The 20,444-nt window shown below is 42.0% G+C and overlaps 1 protein-coding gene across 1 annotated transcript; it reads left to right on the top strand.

Moving 5' to 3' along the window:
• The first annotated feature begins 288 nt into the window (after positions 1 to 288).
• Positions 289 to 19,438, top strand: LOC307044061 (glutamine--fructose-6-phosphate aminotransferase [isomerizing] 1). Its single transcript, XM_079689089.1, has 19 exons — positions 289 to 436; positions 2,620 to 2,727; positions 3,271 to 3,378; positions 3,477 to 3,602; positions 3,723 to 3,781; positions 3,857 to 3,991; positions 4,081 to 4,142; positions 4,226 to 4,305; positions 4,385 to 4,493; positions 4,627 to 4,790; positions 7,107 to 7,202; positions 7,574 to 7,671; positions 7,858 to 7,978; positions 8,315 to 8,472; positions 11,562 to 11,676; positions 12,594 to 12,721; positions 13,139 to 13,306; positions 14,220 to 14,381; positions 17,784 to 19,438. Exons 1-19 carry the CDS (start codon positions 430 to 432, stop codon positions 17,826 to 17,828), a joined length of 2,049 nt encoding a protein of 682 aa, XP_079545215.1. The 5' UTR covers positions 289 to 429; the 3' UTR covers positions 17,829 to 19,438.
• Positions 19,439 to 20,444: the final 1,006 nt, after the last annotated feature.

Below are 20,444 nucleotides of genomic sequence, written 5' to 3'. Positions count from 1 at the left end.
ACATCTAGATGTATTACTTACAATTGTAGAGATATTACTTACATGGCAGGTTTAACGTAATATAAGTGTGCCATTGCTTAAAACCCGGATAATGCCCTTTGTGTAATTTAAAATGTTATTGATAAGTTATTTTACATGGTTTTGCAGTAGCAGAGGGCACAGGCTAGGCATTGCGCAGTAATGTTGACTTTACGTGTGCTGTGTGTCTGGTGGCTGTGCTGCCTACGGATCTGTATCCTGATGCCACGTCAGGAGTGTCTACGTCGGTAGGTATACCTTGATTGACAGGCCTTTCGACCAATCAGAAGCTGCCATGGAGGACGGTGGTTGGCTCTGACTCAGTGAAAACAATAAGTGGGCGAAGTTGAATTGACAGGCGTTCCCGGCTACCGTAGTAGCTGTATCTGGCAGCCAAACTGAACTGAAGACATGTGTGGTGAGTTCTGAATCAATTCTACATTTATACTATACAGCGGAAAAAATGGTTTGTTTCCTTATTCCCAGAACAGCAACGGTATAATTGTAAGTACTGCCAGCATCATTGGCTCAGGCTAAAGGTTAGTCAGTTGAAATTAGCTAAAGGGTGGCTAACCTGAGTTAGCTTACATGAGATGCTGTTAGCTATCCAAATATAAAGAAACCACTGTGTCCTTTTGCTGCAACGTCACATGATATCTGTGTTTTTTGGACGTTAACGCCAAGTCAATATCTAGGGATAGGATGTTTCATCCTGTCAACGCAGTTTACGTGATTTGCGGTGACATGACGTCCATCGCTACTTTCCACTGCGCGTCTGTCACTCTGGTTTGTTCTCTTAAGAGGTAGAAGAACTACTCAGATTGTGTACTTCAATACAATTAGAACTAGCAGAGAGCATGACAACTTGGTTACAAGTTATAGTCCTGTATTTCTAAATGTTACTCGAGAAAAAGTACAAAAGTATTGGCATCAAAATATACCTAGTATCCAAAGAAAAGTATTCGCTATGCAGAATGGCCCATTTCACAATCCTATCTTATATGTTGTCATTAAAATCATTGATGTATTCATGTGTTTATCAAGCTGGTCAAGGTGGAACTCATTTGAATTACTTTATTTACTGTTGGGTAGCAAGAGCATGTTGTAACTTGAGTTTTAATTAAGTGTTGATCATATTGTTTATCATTCATCTATATCTGCATAGTAACTAAAGGTACTACATAAAAGTAATAGAGTAAAAGTCCAATATTTACCTCTGAACTTTATTGGAATGGAAATGCAAACAAAAATAAAATGAAATTAATCAAGTAAAGTACCTCAAAATGAGTTACTTTACACCACTGGTCATACCGATGTCATTACGTTAAACTTTGATCGATAAAGTATCTGGAAAACAACTCCTTTGTCATCAGTTTGGCAAATGTATTTGAGATACTTTGCAAGTACCTGTCCATGTCCATGATTGTCTTCTTCTTTCACGCCTGATAGCTGATGTCTCTCTGTCTCCCATCACGCTCACTACAATCTCAATCACACAATCAGACCAGATAAACGAGTTGGTTTTCTCAGGGAACCAAGACACATGCTTCTATTTCATTATCTACTGACATGTAGGCAAGAAGCCACTTTGTGTTCTCGTGTTCAGTTTTCTATGATCAACATATTTCTTTAACAAAGGTTGGTATTGTGCCTTCTGCCTGCTGCTGCAACACTTTCCTGTGGAGATTCCCCTAACTGCCTCCCCCCCGTCTCCTGCTGATCTGAATGAATGCTCTGTTGGACCAGGCAGCTCTCTGGCTCTACATTTGCATGTATCTGTTAATGCTTAGCTATGCAGCTGGGCTGTATTTCATTCCTTCCCCCCTTTGGCTAATTAAGGTGACAGTCAGTCAGTGTGAGTAAGTTGCTGGACTGGCAGAGGAGTCCAAAGTACCCGCAGGAAAGACAGGGGATTATTGCTGAAATGTGTCATTGAAACACTAAAATAGGGATTGATGAGGGTCGGTTATTGCACCGTTGAGTAACAGGAATATTTTGAATGAGATGTCACGTGTTGTTTTGACACCTGCACCTCGCTCCCTAGACAGAAGATATCAGCTTGGGAAACACCCATGCCATTGCCTATCGATATACTCAATTGTCTCTAAGCAGGTCTTACTGCCAAGGATTTAGTTTAGTCTGTGCTCCTGTTAGACTGGTTTTGTGCATTATGCACAACTCACCTCCAATGTATTGAATTGTAAATAAAGGGTGGCTGTCATCTCAAAGTAGAGCCTGTCCTACTTCGTAAGAATCACATTACACTTTCATTGGTTTCATCAGCCGCATTTTCATATTCATTCTTATTGTAAGTGTTGGTTGGATTGTCAATATCTTTATATTTAATAATTTAAAGTTTTACAAATAAACAATTCCAAAAAGATTTTAGTATCATGTAATGACAGTAGAACACGGATTATTTCTTTTTTTGCACACATTTTTTATTTCCTGATAATCTACACATATATATATATATATATATATATATTCAAAAAAGGTATTTATAGTGTTGTATTATTATGCTAAGCCATTTCACAGGGATAGTCATTTTTCTTCCTTACATCTTCAGTGGCTTGATATTCTATTCCTTCCTCTGCCCAGGAATCTTTGCATATCTCAACTACCATGTGCCGAGGACTCGTCGGGACATCCTTGAGATCCTCCTCAAAGGTCTGCACCGACTGGAGTACAGAGGCTACGACTCAGCCGGTGAGAGGCATTTAAAAAGCTCATATCATCAACAACAACAACACACTTTTTTAATCAGGCCTCTTTATTCACGTTCCCCTTACTGTCTTCCAGGAGAGCTTTTTTCTGATAATGCCCAATTTGCTGATGGTGAAGTTTGTTTATTTGGACAATAATACAGCGTTAGAATCGCCTTATCACCATTTGTTTTTCTTTGTTCCCGCCAAGCAAGACTGATGTTGACCCTAAATAATTGAACAGCCGTTATTGTGTTTATGGGTTACACTTACCGCACCATTAATGTAGCTATGTACTAAAGACTATGTACAGTATGTGAAGACTATGTACAGTATGTGAAGACTATGTACTGTATGTGAAGACTATGTTCTGTATGGGAAGAAGTTTTGTTCTAATGTTTTGGTTAAATGTAGCTGCATGTTATGTTGGAGTTCTGTTCTGGCATTGGACCACAACAAATGGGAAACCATACAGTTATCATATACATTTTTGTATACTTCATGCACTCTAATTCACTCTCATGCTCACTTATTTGTATTTGGTTAGGTGTGGGAATTGATGCTGGAAATGGAAAGGACTGGGAGACAAATGCCAAGTCCATCCAACTGATCAAGCAACGTGGAAAAGTGAAGATGCTTGATGAGGAGATCAACAGTAAGTACCGTGAATCAAACATTCATCTGAATTTTCATTCTTTATACTTTGTTGCATTTTGGATACTAAACACTCCTGTATTTGTCTGACCTTTTTAGAGCAGCAGGATATTGAAATGGATGTGGAGTTTGACGTCCATCTGGGCATTGCTCACACCCGCTGGGCCACCCACGGTGCGCCAAGCCCAGTTAACAGCCATCCCCACCGGTCTGACAAGACCAATGGTCAGTTGTGTTTGAAGATTGAGAGCTAACACACAGCACAAAGTTTAACATTTTACAGCTCAGGTTTTTTGATCTGGTTTCAGGTGTCTTAAAGTTTCTGTTTATCTTTCTGGTCTACAGAGTTCATTGTCGTTCACAATGGAATCATCACCAATTACAAAGACCTGAGGAAATTCTTGGTAAGCATACATTTCTTTCATGTGTTGACCACTCTGATATGAAACAGGACTAACTCTTTTTCCCCACCTCCACAGGAGAGCAAAGGTTACGAGTTTGAGTCAGAGACTGACACGGAGAGCATTGCCAAGCTGGTGAAGTACATGTTTGACAACAGGGAGAATAACGACATCAGTTTCGCAACACTGGTGGAACGAGTGACCCAGCAGCTGGTGAGGACCTGCTCATGCACACTGCTGCTCTTATATTGATCAGCTGATAAAAAAGCCTGTCTTGATTGATTTGTTCTTCCCCTCACCAGGAAGGAGCTTTTGCCCTGGTCTTCAAGAGCGTCCACTACCCCGGAGAGGCAGTTGGCACAAGGTACATTCCTACTGATGCTGTCAAACGTATTGCAACTACTTCAGACTGAAGTTTTGTTTGCTCATAAAATAGTTTCTGTGTAGGAGGGGAAGTCCCCTGCTGATGGGAGTGAGGTGTGATCACAAGCTGTCCTCAGATCATATTCCTGTGGTCTACCGCTCCAGTAAGTTTCAGTTTGTATTCTCAATGATCCATGTGTGATGGCAGGAGTGTGACTGAGGCTCATTTCTTTTTGTCTTCAGCCACTAAAGACAAGAAAGGCTGCACTGCCCTACCCAGGTCGGACCGGGACACCTGCTTGTTCCCTGTGGATGAGAAATCTGTCGAGTATTACTTTGCCTCCGATGCAAGGTTAGCACATACCCACGTCTTTGCATCAGCCTTTTTTAATTAGATTTCTTTCTCACCGAAGTTCCAAACTTTAGACTTCATTTTGAATCAAATTATTGACGTTGTCTTCCGCTCGCCTCTCTTGTCGCCACAGCGCAGTGATCGAGCACACAAACCGGGTGATCTTCCTGGAGGACGACGATGTGGCCGCCGTGGTGGAAGGCCGTCTGTCCATTCACAGGATAAAGCGCACGGCCGGAGACTATCCAGCCCGCGCCATCCAGACGCTGCAGATGGAGCTGCAGCAGATCATGAAGGGTGAGTGGAGGGCCAAGTCTTTGATCTGTTTGTTTGAACTGCTTGTTTAGCTGAGCTGGCTGTTAACTTCCTGCCCTGAGGGCCGCCCTTCTTATCATCCAGCTCGTTACAAACCCACTGTATCAGCTGCACTCCCAGGCCAGCCTCTGTCAATACGATGATTGTTGTAGGAATGTATCGCCCTCAACTTCCCTATCTGAGCCTGAGCTGACATTTAGTGCAGTCAAAAGATAGAAGTACAGAGGAGCATGGTTGAATGTTTATAGCTTTGTTAATTAAACAAAGGGTAATGAGTTTTAAAGTGGATATTTGAGCTGTAATTGAAAATAAGTTACATTTGAGTTTATTTATTGTTGAGACTTGGATGAGAAGTGGGACTTTCTTGGCTCAAACATCACATGACTGTTTGCTGGGACCAATAACCTCCCAGGGTCTCAGCTGGTTGCCTCTTCGTGCTGTTTCCCTCTGTTCTCACTCTTTGTCTAAGCCAAGTTAAGTGCATGTTAGCTGCAGCTTCATATTTACTCTACAGACATAGGAGAGGTATCAGTTATATCACATAACTCCCCTCAAAAGGGGAAAACACTCCTTTAATTTGGACTAGGGCTGCACGATTTGGGGAAATAATCTAATAGAGATTTTTCTGACAGATATTGCAATTCGATTTGCGATATTTTTTTTTAAGCAACCCAACGGAAGTTTATTGTAAAATGCGGCCATACCTCCGGCTAGGAAGGTCGTATCAACGTGCTCCCGTCTCTAGCACCCCCGCAGCCCGAGCTACGAGTGAAAGAACTAAACTTACATGAAACTTCCGTTGAGTTGCTTTAAAGTCAAGCTTCAGTTTAAGATTCACCCTGTAATAGAAACATGTGATGGAGCATTACTAACCTGACTCAGATGCTTTGTTTCACCAAACCATCTAGGAAAGCTCCATTGGAAGCCATTTGGAAAAGTATTTCAAAAATACATGGCAGGTGATTGGATCAATCTGTCTATGACCTGCTATTATGGGCCACTTCTGATTGGTTAACAATGGCTGGTACATGTGGAGCACAGCACTTGTGATTGGTGTGGATGACTGAAACACTAGAAGAACCAAAAAAACAAAACAAAAAAATCGCAGGCTTTGCGATTTGATAATTGCGTCATTTCAAATCGCTTAATCGTTCAGCCCTAATTTGGACTATGGCTGCATTGTTATGATCTCACTTTTTAAATTATTGGTTAATCTGCAGAATATTTTTTTAATTAATGTATTTAGTCAAAAGTGGGGGAAACGGCTGTCTCCACTTCTCAGGACCCAGTGAAGTCTTTACATTGGTATTTTATCCAAACAGCAGTGCAAAGCCAGACCGTTCTGTATGACAACAAGTGCAATTTGGAAACAGCTATCCAGCATTCATGCGTTCACACAAAACCTCACATCCACTTGATCTCATTCCAAATGTTTCTCTGGGCGATGAACTGAGGCCGCCAAAGGGTGGGGACATTTTTGTCAACCGACCCATAGAGCAAGCTTTAGAGCTCATGGTTGCAAACGGAGCAGAACACCCTCATGTGAGAACCTGGGAAAAACAAATAGCTAATCGTTGCAGTTTTAAAGAAGGACATATTGATTGAATAGAAACATGTGTTAATTTTCCCAGCTGAAATGTTGCATAAAATGGGTGACGTGCCTCACTCTGCGTATCCCAGATCGCTGTGAACACTTAAACCTCTGAGCCGTCCACACAAAGAGAAATGTGACTTTCTAAATCACCTTCTTCTCCACTCACTCTTCCCGAGTCATCCAGCAGAGGGCAGAGGTAAACTGATGCTGGCTGCTCTCTACATTCCTTTGTGGTCCTGTCATTACTCAGCCTTTCCTCCGTTTCACTTTCTGGAGCCTTTCTGCTGAATAACCAAAATCATGCATGACCCAAATTGCTGTCAGTGGCTGGCTCGAAAAACACTCTCATAGTTCAGTGTCACTGATTATTATTGATGGAAAAACACTATCTCCCTTTGTCTCATGTTTGCTTTTACAACATTTAAAGGATGCCTTACCCTTTGACCACTTTAACAAAGCAACAGTAACTCCCCGCGTTCCAAACAAAGCCTGATTTATCAGTAACACATTGTAAAGATGTTCATGCTTCTCCAGGAGCTTGTGGTTTGCTTTTTCAGGCACTTAATCTGTGTCGAGAAGACCCTTTCAGACGGTCACATGTGGGCTCACACTTTATAAAAAAAGTCCATCAATGTGTTCTTAAGAGGCATCAAACCTCTTCAAGAGTGGAAAGGTTGAACTGATTTCTGACCCTCCCACCACAGGCAACTACAGCTCCTTCATGCAGAAGGAGATCTTTGAGCAGCCCGAGTCCGTGGTCAATACCATGAGGGGGAGACTCAACTTCGAGAACAACTCAGGTTCGTTTGCTCAGTCGGGCGTTCATGTAATCAAACGGCTAATGGGTGCACTATTTTCTGCTCTGTCCTACCGTGCATGATGCTGAAACGCATGCTCAAATGCCTCTGGTTAAGGATGTATTCTAAGCAAAGCACATGTATTAGTTTGTTCAGATGACTAGCCTTGCTGTCACTTTGTTATAAACATCTTAGTTTGAACACAAGGGAAGTTAAGTATGTATCCAAGATGAACTACACATGTGCTTAAGAACATTTGAATGAGCTACACACTTGTCGTCTTAAAAGATTCTCTCATGGGCTCTGGGCGGACCTTTTTGTAATGAGTTGGAAACTAATAGAGTAGCATGATGGATTAGCTGTTTGTTTTTCAGTGACCCTGGGTGGACTGAAGGACCACATCAAAGAGATCCAGAGGTGTCGCCGGCTGATCCTCATCGCCTGCGGGACCAGCTACCATGCTGGGGTAGCGGTGAGTAACCACTCTCCTAATGCTTTCTCTTCTTTGCTGTAAACGCACATTACGGGAAACATGTCTGTTTTGCGTTTCCACGTTAACTAGCCGGTCGTGTCTGTAATGTGGACACAGGTGAGGTTTGAGCACGCTTTTCGGTTGTGAGCTGGATGATGCCGAGCAGTGCTTTTCTTTCCTCCCCAGACCCGGCAGGTCCTGGAGGAGCTGACCGAGCTGCCGGTCATGGTGGAGCTGGCCAGTGACTTCCTGGACAGAAACACCCCCGTCTTCCGAGACGACGTCTGCTTCTTCATCAGCCAGTCAGGTGAGCAGGCGGGTGCCATCTGGACTTCATCTGAATACACATTCCCCATTTGTCCACTTTCCCCTCCTGGAAGATTGATCTGTTCTTATGCTCGTCTTGAGCCTTGTAAAGCGTCTGCAGCACAGCTGAGTTTTCTCTCTGTTCTGCTGCAGCCTTCTGAATGTGTCTGATATTTGTGAGACGGTTAAGCTGTTTCAAATCAGCCCCGTTTTAGTGGAAAGGCCATTTCCTAACCAACTAATACATCAGCATTACTATATTGTCAGAGCTGTTGCTTCTGTTCCATTGCATAAACCGTTGTCTAAATGATTTTTTTTACTCCTGCCCATCCCCCAGGGGAAACTGCCGACACCCTCATGGCCCTGCGCTACTCTAAGGAGAGAGGAGCTCTGACCGTGGGAATCACCAACACCGTGGGCAGCTCCATCTCCAGGGAGACCGACTGCGGAGTCCACATCAACGCTGGGCCTGAGATCGGAGTAGCCAGCACCAAGGTGAGCCTGTCTTTGTGAATTCTAGAGAGCTGCGATGTCTGGGGATTGTGTACGGTCTCTTCCTCTGCAAGAAGGCTAAGGTCGCACAAAATGCCATAACCTGGAGGTGCTTGTTAGCTGAGTTACATTGCTTGCCATATAACGGCAATGGCCTGGTTTTAAATTCCAGCCTTGGGACCTTTGCATGTCACACCCCCCTCTCTCTCTTTCTCGCCCTTGCTACACTCTGACATTGTCTTACCTGGCTGTTTGTCAATACCTTTGGAGAGTACATACCTGTTGGAGACAAATATACATGTGACATGATCTGTTATCAAATATTACATTTAATACAAAATATAGCTACATCTTTTCCATTGCATAAACTTCATATTGCTCAGTTGAGAAAACCCCCCCCCGATGTGTCCCCGAAAAACGGTCCCATTTTCTCCTGAGTGAGGAGGTGCACCTCACATCAAATCCCTGAAAGTAATTGCATGCGTAGATGGCAACTGGTTTGGAGAAAACACTTGATATCTTTGAACTGACCTTTTGATTCTGACTTTGACAAAACTGTGTCCACCAAGTTGTGGAATTATCTCGTGAATGAACTCAACGGCCACTGCATGAAGCCCAGATGAAAACTCCATCGTGAGTCCCCCCCCGCCTCCTGACATTTTCCTCCTCTGAACCCTCGGGGATTGAATGAGCCTGATATTCTCATCTCAACGCACGTCAAGACAGGGTCCTTCATTTTCTGCCTCCCCCCGGCCCCCCCAATCCCCTTCTACTAAACCAAAAGGCTTTGCTCATTTGGACCGAGAAGTAGAGGAGCCCCCGCCTCAGTTGGCCCGGCCCTTAGGCTTGGCTTGGGGACAGGCTTGGCTCGGGGACTCTCTCTCTGCGCCAAAGTCCCAGAGCACGCCTCGGAGACGCCATCATTAACTGCTTGGCTGCCTGGGCCACACACCCAAACCCAACTCCACCAAATGCTGCAACCTAGCTCGTCAAATCCCTGCACTATACACACATGTTACTAGGGCTGAACGATTCATCGATTTTAAATCGAAATCGCGATTTTGAAAGGATGCAATTTATCAAATCGCAAAGCCTGCGATTCTGTTTTTGTTTTTTCGTTCTTCTCGTGTGTCAGTCATCCACACCAATCAGAAGTGCTGTGCTCTACATGTACCAGCCATTGTTAACCAATCAGAAGTGGCCCATGATAGACAGATTGATCCAATCACCTGCCAAGTATTTTTCAATTTTTTTTTTTTCCAAATGGCTTCCAATGGAGCTTTCCTAGATGGTTTGGTGAAACAAACCATCTGAGTCAGGTTAGTAATGCTCCATCACATGTTTCTATTACAGGGTAAATCTTAAACTGAAGCTTGACTTTAAAGCAACCCAACAGAAGTTTCATGTAAGTTTAGTTCTTTCTCTCGTAGCTCGGGCTGCGGGGGTGCTAGAGACAGGAGCACGTTGATACGACCTTCCTAGCCGGAGATATGGCCGCATTTTACAATAAACGTCCGTTGGGTCGCTTAAAAACAAATATCGCAAATCCAACCGCAATATCTGTCAGAAAAATCGCAATTAGATTATTTCCCCAAATCGTGCAGGCCTACATGTGACACACAAACATCCTCTTCATTGCTTCTATTTTCAACGGGATAAGCAAAAATAAAAAGGAGAAAACAGCCTTTTCCATTTCGCATGTTCATATTCAAGATTTACGGAATAATTTGGAGACGAGAACATTTTGAAGCTGTCAAAATGTGAATCCTTTTGGCAGGTCAACTAATGAAATGGAGACTGTATGGATTACAGTGCAGTATCCGTCACATCGTTAGTTTCTAGTCAACAACTGCATCTCTTTGAACATAAATGTGTTTATGTAAGGGGGTTCATCTCTGTTGGCATGTTATGTATGAAACACGCTAAGAAGTTGATGACATGAACACTTGGAGAATCCCACAGTTGACTATGTTGAATAAATATGTTGCCACCTCTGACTCGCTCGCACAGACGGTCAGAGTTCTGAGGGGCTGTGGTTAGCGTGTTGTCTGGAGGAGGGGAAAAAACAGTGTAAAGGGTTTACAGCCATTTTCTTGGCAACAGACACTGGCATGTCTGAGTCCAGAGGGTCCCGTGAAATGACTTGGCTTCACTGGAGCACTGATTCAATCTCTCTAATGGGCATGGAAGGCCTCCAAACGTGCCTGCAGATGAAGGAAAGGAGACGAAGTGCGTGGGGATGACGGCAGGCAGGCATGGAGTCTCAGATCTGCCGCGGTGACATTTGCAGAATGATCAGAGGGTGTGCGCTCTGACGGGATGTTGTGTGTTCACACAGTTTTCCAGGATGAGCAACAATTGGTTTTAGTGAGCTCCTCTGCTTGCTGCTTGACATGTACTAAATCCAAACTCTCCTTCTATTCTCATCTGGTGCAGATTATTACTGAGACAGAGTTTAGTATAATTAAACAGAGGGACATGAAGCACATGCACAAAGAACTAAACTGAGAGAGAGAGAGACTCCATTTGAGATCTGGTTGCTGCTCTTTTTTGTTAGTTTAGCTGCAAAACAGAAAACTTATAATTTATTATACTCGATAAGTTTGGTTACAGTAGGACTTGGTTTTCTATAACCATTTGTGCACGTGTCTTAGCCATAGACTGTATATTAGGGTTAGGGTCTTAGCACAGTTGTATTCAGTTAGAAGGGTAATTAGACGGCTGTTTTCTTATTCCTATCACTTATTCTAATCCTATAATACTCATTAAGTATTATACTTTTCAAGGAATACTCTGGTTTAATTAGTAATATTACACTACTATATACATTCTAATATTCACATTTTTAAGTATGTATTGTTGTTATATATTGTAGTACAATGTGCACATTTTTTCCAACGTATCTATTGCACTTTTAACTTGAATTTAGTTGATTTTAATGTTTATTTTATTATAAAATGGAGCACTTTTCATGAAACCAAACACAACCCAAGATTATATATAAAAATAAAAAAAAGATTCTGCAAAGTTGAAATTCGACCCAGAAGTTGAAATGTAAATCTAACGCTAATAACACACACTGTGCTCTGCAGGCGTACACCAGCCAGTTCGTGGCCCTCATCATGTTTGCGCTGTTGATGAGCGACGACAGGATTTCCATGCAGCCCCGACGCCGAGAGATAATCCAGGGCCTGAGAGTCCTCCCAGGTAAATGAAGCCAAGACACGGAAGTCCTGATCACATGTGAGATCAAAATGAATAGGGATAGAAAGCCAGCCCTCCGAGCAGAGATCAAGTGAACCCAAAGCATGGTTCATATTTGTTTATACAATCCTCTTGGATGAGGAAGTGATGCGATGAGAGCGGGATCAGGGGAAGAGAGCGCTGTAGGCTGTGGCTTCTCTGGATCTAAAGCATATGATAGAATCTCCCTCATTGTGACATTATGAGTTCCAGCATTTGATGGGAGCAGCATGTTGACAGTAAGACAGTTGCAGTGTTAATTTTGGCAGCTGTTTTTGATTTAGTCTTTAGACGAAAATGGTTATTAGTTTTAGTCACTTTTTAGTCATTCCTATCCTTCGTAGTTTTAGTCTAGTTTTAGTCGACAAAAACTCAAAACGTTTTAGTCAACTTTTAGTGGATGAAAAATTACATTTTGGTCAACTTTTTGTCAATGTGTCTCTATACTCTCTGAACGCATGTCTGTTAGGCCCCGCCCCCCGCACACAGAGATACACAGGGAGATCGCTCTTCTGGAGTGAAGAGAGCGGAAATAATGATATTGCAAGTTAGAAACGTAAGATGTATTTTGACAGACAAGATGGACACTTGGGGGAAAATATGCTGCATTTTGAATGTCCGACAGTCCACCATTAACACCTTAGTCCCGTCTCGTCAACGAAAACTAAATATACATTTCGTCATAGTTTTCGTTATCAAGAATCTATTTTTAGCTCGTCATCGTCTCGTCTTAGTCATGTAAAAAAGGTTGTTGACGAAAAATTTTCGTCACAGTTTTCGTTGACGAAATGAACACTGGACAGTTGACATCATCACATGTTAGGATTTGGCCACATTTCAAATCCACAATTGCATATTTGTTCTGGTCATGTCTTTTACAGATCTGATAAAGGACGTGCTGGCTCTGGATGATGAGATCCAGAAGCTGGCGATGGAGCTGTACGAGCAGAAGAGTGTGCTGATCATGGGCCGAGGCTACCATTACGCCACCTGCCTGGAAGGAGCTCTGGTGAGAACACACATCCTCCTCTCTCTGAATGCTGTCCCTTAAGGGCTTCATAACAGTTATATTTAACTGCAGGAAATATTTTTGCCTTTTTATTTAAACTAAGAAACCAAAGAATGTAGATATCTAATATTGGAGATCATTGTTTTGAATATGCATCTTAATCTTAGAAAACTAGTGTTCATACCGATAGTTGGGTCTTAATGTGTACATATGTATAAATGTGTCTTTTGATTGTGTATATATATATATTTGTTTCGTATTCGGAATTAAGGGAAACGGTATTTCGATCTCTCTCTCTCTCTGCACTCACAAACTGAAAGATCGACAATAAAGTTGACTTTGGGATGGACTGAGTTTTGTGGTTTTACCTAAGCGTAGATTGACTCAACCCGTGTTTCTTTCCATTATTCTGCTTAGAAAATCAAGGAGATCACGTACATGCATTCAGAGGGCATCATGGCTGGAGAGCTGAAGCACGGCCCCCTGGCTCTGGTGGATAAACTCATGCCGGTTATCATGATCATCATGAGGGACCACACCTACAACAAATGTCAGAACGCACTGCAGCAGATTGTTGCCCGCCAGGTAAGAACTACACACACCTCAACGAATCAGATGTTACGAGTGGATGCCTGCACAATTTCCCAGTTTGCGATTATATACATCTTGTACACCTCTTATTTATTTACAAAATAAGGATACAAAGAATATAGGAAATATTAAAACAAAGGTATTACATTTGACTTCAGGATTCACTCAGTGAAATGCTCTGGAAACAAACATCGAATCTATTACGGTTAACAAATGAACGATACATTTTGGGAACGGATCTACATTTTATTCCGATTTTAAAAGAATGTTTTTTTTTGTGCCGTCATCGTGACTGAAAAAATCTGAAGAATATATAATTGTGTATTAAAATCACGTACAGATGTAATGATATCTGTTTAGATGTCCTTTTTGTCTATTCATACACCTTGAGCACTCACATTTCTCCTATTGGGATAATAAAATGTACCTTGACATTGAATATTAACTAAAAGTAGTTCTTAATACATCAAGATTTAGTTAATATTCAAACAAAAACAATCCAGATTTAAAATATACTGTTGCAATGTCCAGTGATCGACCTTGCAAATTGTTTAAAAACTCACATTTTCAAACATCGAAATCTAATCTGTGATACCGTCATTGTTATTGAGAACATCTAAAGCGTCCCGTATTAAAACCTTAACTCTCTGAACCCTTGATGACCGCAGCACATTTAGCATGTCAGGTTGATTTCCACAGTCCTGTCCTGCGTCACACCCCCGATCCTTCACCTCAATAAACACAAGGGAGGGGTCCAGCGTGACATCACCGCTGTTGGTAATCTGCAGCAGATGTGGCTTTAAGAGGTGTTAAAATCAGCTGACATCGCTGGAAGAAGGAGGGTGTTTTTTTTACAGATCCAAGTTTAGGACCACGTTGACGTTCATTTGCTTTGTTTGATTTCCAGGGCCGCCCCATCGTGATCTGCGACAAAGACGATTACGAGACGGCGAAGAACTCGAGCCGCACCATCAAAGTGCCGCACTGCGTGGACTGCCTGCAGGGCGTCCTGAGCGTCATCCCGCTGCAGCTGCTGTCCTTCCACCTGGCCGTGCTCCGAGGATACGACGTGAGTACTGGCCCTGAGTGTCCTGACGGTTCCGACAGAGGATCAAGGTTCAAGGCTTTTATTGGTCATACGTACATAGCTACAGTGTAGTTATGACGATGAAAGTCTTAGGTCACAGGCTCCCCCAACAGTGCAACACAGAAAAAAACTGAAAAAGTACTGCAAGTAAAAATAGTGCAATAAGAGTCTATCTACAAGTGATTGGAATATGATATATTAGATGAATAGTTTCTAAATTGCAGCCAGATGAATGTTATGTTATGGATGTTGTTTCAAAAGTTCAGGTGTTTAATAGTTGAGATGTTTTGCCTTATCTGTAGGGAGGTGTACCGAGCCCCGGGGCTGAGTTATTAAAGACCGCGGTACCGTTAAGCTCCGACGTTATCTGTCTTTTTATCGGTACCGGAGACGTTTAAAAAAAATATGCATCATGTATTATGGCTACACAAACATTATAGTGCAGTTTTAGTGTCGCTATCTCCTTTTCTAATATGCAAAAAGACTGCAAAATGCGTCTATGATTATTTTTTAGTATTTCCGATCTTTCCAATCCAGAAGAGAGATCTCTCTCCCCCGTCTGTGTGCGAGGGGGCGGGGCCGTTTACACACACGCAGCTGCTACACACACACACGCACGGGCGCGCGGCAGAGAGAACGTGCTCCGAGGTGTGGTTAAACTTTACCCGTCTCGAGGTGGACAATACTCGTAGCAATAAGAGTTTAGCTTGTAAGGGCGGTAACACGAGCTATTTGTCTAAACCAGGGGTGGCAAACTCAATTTCCTCGCGGGCCACATTAGAATTATGGTTGCACTCAAAGGACCGGTGGTAACTTCAAGACTATATAAATATACATAGATAAATATATAACATATATAAAATAATGTATTATTTTACAATATTTCCTCTGCATTGGATTATTATCTAGGGTAATAACTTCATAATTAACTACGTCTGAAAGCAGAAGTCTAGGGCAAATAATTGCAAGTCTCTTCAGTGTGCATTTCAGAAAAATGAGATGCATTGTGGGACATGTAGTTTATGGGCACCATGCTCCTATAAAGCGGCATGTAACCTTATAATAAACTGATTATATTCTTTGCAAGCTCTTGTGGGCCACATCAAATGAAGTGGCGGGCTGGATTTGGCCCCCGGGCCTTGAGTTTGACACCCCTGGTCTAAACATTTAGCAAAAGTGCACCACATTCAGACGGAGGAATGCACCGGGTTCGACTGTCTTTCTAGAAGCTCTGTAGCCTCATCCACGAGTAATGTTTCCACGTCAGGTGTTATGTATGCTAGCAGCAACACACGGAGTTAACTCAGTTATACAAACATGGGTTAATGATTAGAGGTAACTGAGTTACTCTTTATTTTGTTAAAGTTTCAGCTATTCTGTTTACAATTCTGTCATCACATTACTTAATACGATTTGTTAAAACATTGTTGTTTCTTTTGTTGTGAAATATTATTTATTTAATTTAGTTAGTTTTGTTTACAATTTGTTTAGTTAGTTTACCTAATTTTTTACTCTAAAAGTACCGTTAAAAGACCCGACCGATAAGCGGTCCATCTTTCTGGTATCAGTTTTGACGACTTTTTACTTTTACTTCTTACATTTTTAAAACAAATACCTGTAGGCCTACTTTCTACTTCTTACAATTTCAAAACAGGCTGGTTACTTTAGTCTGAATGTGTGTTTGGTGGCGTGATCATTATTATTTAGAGTCATTGCGTGCCGTTTGATTTGAACACGATCCGTGTATCCATCACTTCCTGGTCTTCTCTAAAGAAGAGGGACCAATGGAAACGTTGTCATGTTGCCGTGGTTCAGTAAGACTTTACAAGTTTACATTAAGATGTGGACTTCAAAGCCCCTTATTTTAGCGGAGATGCGTTTGTACTTTCAGTCTCCTGGATTATTTGTCTGTGAACCCGTCCGGTGGCAAAGGCATCGACATCCACTTCCAGAAATAAACCACATGCAGTGTTTATGTGCAGATCACAGTGCTCTTAACTCAAACCATTATTGTTATTTAAGTCAAAGTGTGTAACTCAGGACACTGGAGATAATAAGTTTAGCTGCCGTAAAAAAGGATTTCAATTGTATGTAGTATTTATTAAACATCCCAATGTGTTGACATACAGTCTCCCTTTGGTCACATTTTGTGTACCAGTTTTGCTGTGCTGTGTTGGAGAGGACCACATCCTCTGCTATCACACATTTAAGCACTACTTTGTATTAATTGTTCTTGTTAGCTTCTGTAAAGCCTGCTAGTTTAATTATTCCCAATGTTTCCATGCATCTGTGTCTCAGACTATACGAGCCCTGAAATTGAGGCATGTCATTTGTTAGTTTAACAGATTTGATAAAGAACAGTATGTGACCATTACTCGTATTATTGTCTCTTAATTTTCACAAGTTGCTTACTTTTTAAACAGGATTGGGCTAGCTGTTGAACTGTGTGTAGACTTCCCTGACTCTGCTTCATAACATGATGTCAAAGCACAAAGTAAACAGCTTAACTGAAGTACACCATGTGAATATTGTCCGTGTGGAGCACTTCACTTCAGAGACATGTCCTCACACTGCATCCCAGTTAGCTCTTTAAGCCATAGCTATTTATAACTGTGCCATATTGGGCTGCTGTTACAGCTCTGTTGCACTCCGCCCTCCCTCTCTTATAAAAGTGTCCAAGCATCTGAAGTCTGTTTTTAAAGTAATGGAGGAGCATTATATCACTGGCAATAAAATGTCTTTTTGGTAAATCCAACTTAGCATTTAGTCAGCAGGAAACCTGTCTTACTTCAGGGGGTCCGCGGGGTCTTAAAAAGTGGATAAATCAATTTAGCGAAAATGAATGCTATTCAAAATTATTTAACGGCATTTTCCAAGGTATTACATTTTGTAGCTTGTTTTCAATAAGTTTATAAATTGTCCAAAGAGGTTGTATTCTACAGTGCGCCTGAATGTAATCATTGCGTAGGTGTGTAGTGTGATTCTGTGTAGTTTATTTATGGCATCCCGTTGGATCTGACGTCATCTGAACAGGACATTGCACGCTCACTGCTTGATAGCGCGCGAAGGTCCGTTTACGCCGGTTGCTAAGCAATATCGTTATGGGGAAATGCAAGTCTGCGTCCAAATGGTTGGAAGATAAGGAGGAAGGACAATCAATACTGTATATAGTCGATGTGAGGTAAAGTGTGTCGCCAAGGTAACCGGTTAGAACTCAAAGTGGCGATGAGGTCTTAAAATGTATGGAAAGGGTCTTTTTAAAAAGGTCTTAAAAGGTGTTTACATCTGACTTCAGGATTCCTGCTTATACCCCGTCTGACTTGTTGTTCATTTAAAGGGCTATTGTTCATCGTGTAGTAAATAACTTATTGTGTTTAACTACAGGTGGATTTCCCAAGAAACCTGGCCAAGTCAGTGACCGTGGAGTGAGAGACGCATCATTCATCCCGACAACAGAAGCCAAGCGGACGTTCACTCATACAGACGGAGAGGGAGCGCCTGTATGCAGAAAGCAAGAGAAAACAACGTTATTTTTAATGCAATCTTTTAGCCAACAGTTGTGTATCCCACTGTTGCGTATTCTCTCACTGTCTATATTCTCCTAAAATCCAATGGCGTCGTTGTTATTTTACTGTTAGAGAAGCAGTTGTGTGTGGTGGGGAGGTCTGGGCTGGTTGTGAATCTGTAGCAACTGACAGTTACATATTTATTTGTGCTGATTAGCATCACTAGGAGCTGCTGTGATAGCTGACAGGAGTTTGGTTTTACAGACCTTCATGGCTTTAGTTTTTTCTTCCTTTCCTGCAATATGGATATTTTTCTTTGGCAGCTAATCGTTTGAAGTGTCTTTAATCTATAGTAAACGACCGCCTTAATTCATTCCACGCCACATGTCATCACGTATTGGTAATTGCAGCGCAGTTTGCCTGTGCTTACCTTGTTACACTCGCTCTCTTCTGAGGACTCTCATCTCAATAAAGGAGCAAAATCACAGAAAAAGCTTGAAGACACTTCTGTGTAAGAAACCTTCTTGGGTAGGTTTCACAAGTTTGTCCTTTGTATGAACCTTGCATTTCAATATTAAACCCTAGTCTTGGTGGGATTGGTTTGCGAGTAGAAGCCTCTTACTCAGATTGTGTTACCTCACACTCGCTCTGCTATTACTTTAAAGCTTTTTCTGCATAATGACTCTTATACTGGCCTTATTGCTGAGGTAAGGTTTTCATTTAAACTGAAGTGAGATGAAGTTACTGACATGGAGTAGAAGTTTCTCACAGTTTCCAGCCCACGCCTCTCCACCACGACTCCTGCAATTGGGACCATTTGTAGCTAACCTTTTTTCTTTTCTTATATTTAATGTCTTTTTTTGTATTATTGAAGTTATTCTGATTTAAAATGTGAATCTTACTGTCATTTGAAATGCCCTGTCGTACCAAAAATCACTTTGGCAGTTGTAAACCAAAACATATATTTGATATGTTATCGTATATTGTAGCCAAACGTGTACTGATGTTGGTCGATTGGGTCATGGAAGGATGCTTCGAAGCCTAAAGCGGACATGTATAGTTTTATGGTAGGGTGTCATGCTGCAGATGTTTATTTAGATAAAAAAATGTCAGCTATGTGTGTGTCCCATAATGTCTGTATTAGAAAGGGAGATGTTGTATATACACACACACACACACACACACAGTGAAGAAATAGAAAGTGCTTGTTTGCTTTCCTTTTCAGTCATCACATGTTAGGTTCAAAATATATTTATCTTGCTTATGCAATCCAGCCTTAACTTTAATTCTCCCCCCCCCCCCCCTTCATTGAGTTCCTCCTGAACCAGTGTAAGGTTTTGAAAACTGGACAATGTTACAGGTACAACAACAAAAAAAAGCACGTACATGAGGTTAGCAGATTTAGATTTCTTGACTGGAGGCGTTGACAAAAGATGCTGCACTGAATCCTAGCAACATCTGTTACTGAGGGCGTGGGGCACTATTTATTAGTGGACCCGATGCAATAAAGTGCCAAGTACTTCCCTTTTTAAAGTGTCCGAGTTCATTTGTTCAGAAGGTGCAGTTCATTATGTGCATTCTTGTGAAGGTGCCACACATCCTGACAAAGATGCCAGCAAATGTCAACATTTTATTAGAATGAAAACAGGCAGTAGAAATCAAGTTCTATTACATTCTGTATGATATTAAAAGTTAAATAAATGGGTTATTTTAAATATATACAAAGAGACCTATACATTCAGGAGCTGTACATAGTGATGACATATCCCAAATGATTCAGTTACCAGTCACTCACAGTAAGGATGGAATGCATCCATATAAAGTCATGTTGGAGGCACTGGGTCTAAGCGGCGAGTTGCCAGGGTCAGGATGGTGGTCACGCAAACAGAGCGTGAACGTTGGCAGAGATCAGGCCCGACATGCAGCGCTGACTTTAACCCCCGGACAGCTCTCCCTCCTCCCCTGCACACACAGCAGCTGGTGTCTCTGAAGGTCTAATGGAGCCCAGGTGGAGCAGCTCGAGCGTACATGTATGTTGGTCCTGCCTCCTTTGAGAGAGTAGCACACCTGCCAGCGTCAGCCTGAGGAACGCATTCAGGCTCAGCAGGGTGGAGAGGTAAAACGGTAAGCTGTTGATGAAGGCAAGTGCAACCTTCAGCAAGATCTCGCTGCACTGACTAACCACAATGAAGTCTTCCAGTGCAGCTGCAGAGTACTTTCTGAAGCTGGCCACCGCTCTGATGAAAAACGTCCTCCATTCTCCAACCACAAAGAGCACATGGCTGTGGCTAGTTTAGCATGTAGAGAAAGCAGTTAGGTCTCTCTCTGTACTGTAGGTCTCACTATGTATGCGCTCAACTTTATTACTACGCGGCGGTGGTGTATAGCCGAATCACAGCCCCAACCTTGAGCAACCACACAATTTCACTACATATTTTACTTTTGTAACTCTCAATGTTTGTGACCAATAGAACTCCTTGTGCACTTGTACAGCCAGCCAGTCATATGTTGGCATTAAGTGGGGTGCTGCTCTGAGGTT

This window comes from Notothenia rossii (genome assembly GCF_949606895.1).
Source record: "Notothenia rossii genome assembly, chromosome: 6".
NCBI classification, from domain to species: Eukaryota; Metazoa; Chordata; class Actinopteri; order Perciformes; family Nototheniidae; genus Notothenia; species Notothenia rossii.
Note: the sequence above shows the minus strand (reverse complement) of the source record. Positions and strands in the feature narration are given on the sequence as shown.

Bases quoted from the DNA above. Each gene is read 5' to 3' on its own strand.
- LOC307044061 (XM_079689089.1), top strand. The intron at 7,203-7,573 runs GTTCGTTTGCTC...TTTGTTTTTCAG, and splicing joins CAACTTCGAGAACAACTCAG to TGACCCTGGGTGGACTGAAG. The intron at 7,979-8,314 runs GTGAGCAGGCGG...CCCATCCCCCAG, and splicing joins CTTCTTCATCAGCCAGTCAG to GGGAAACTGCCGACACCCTC.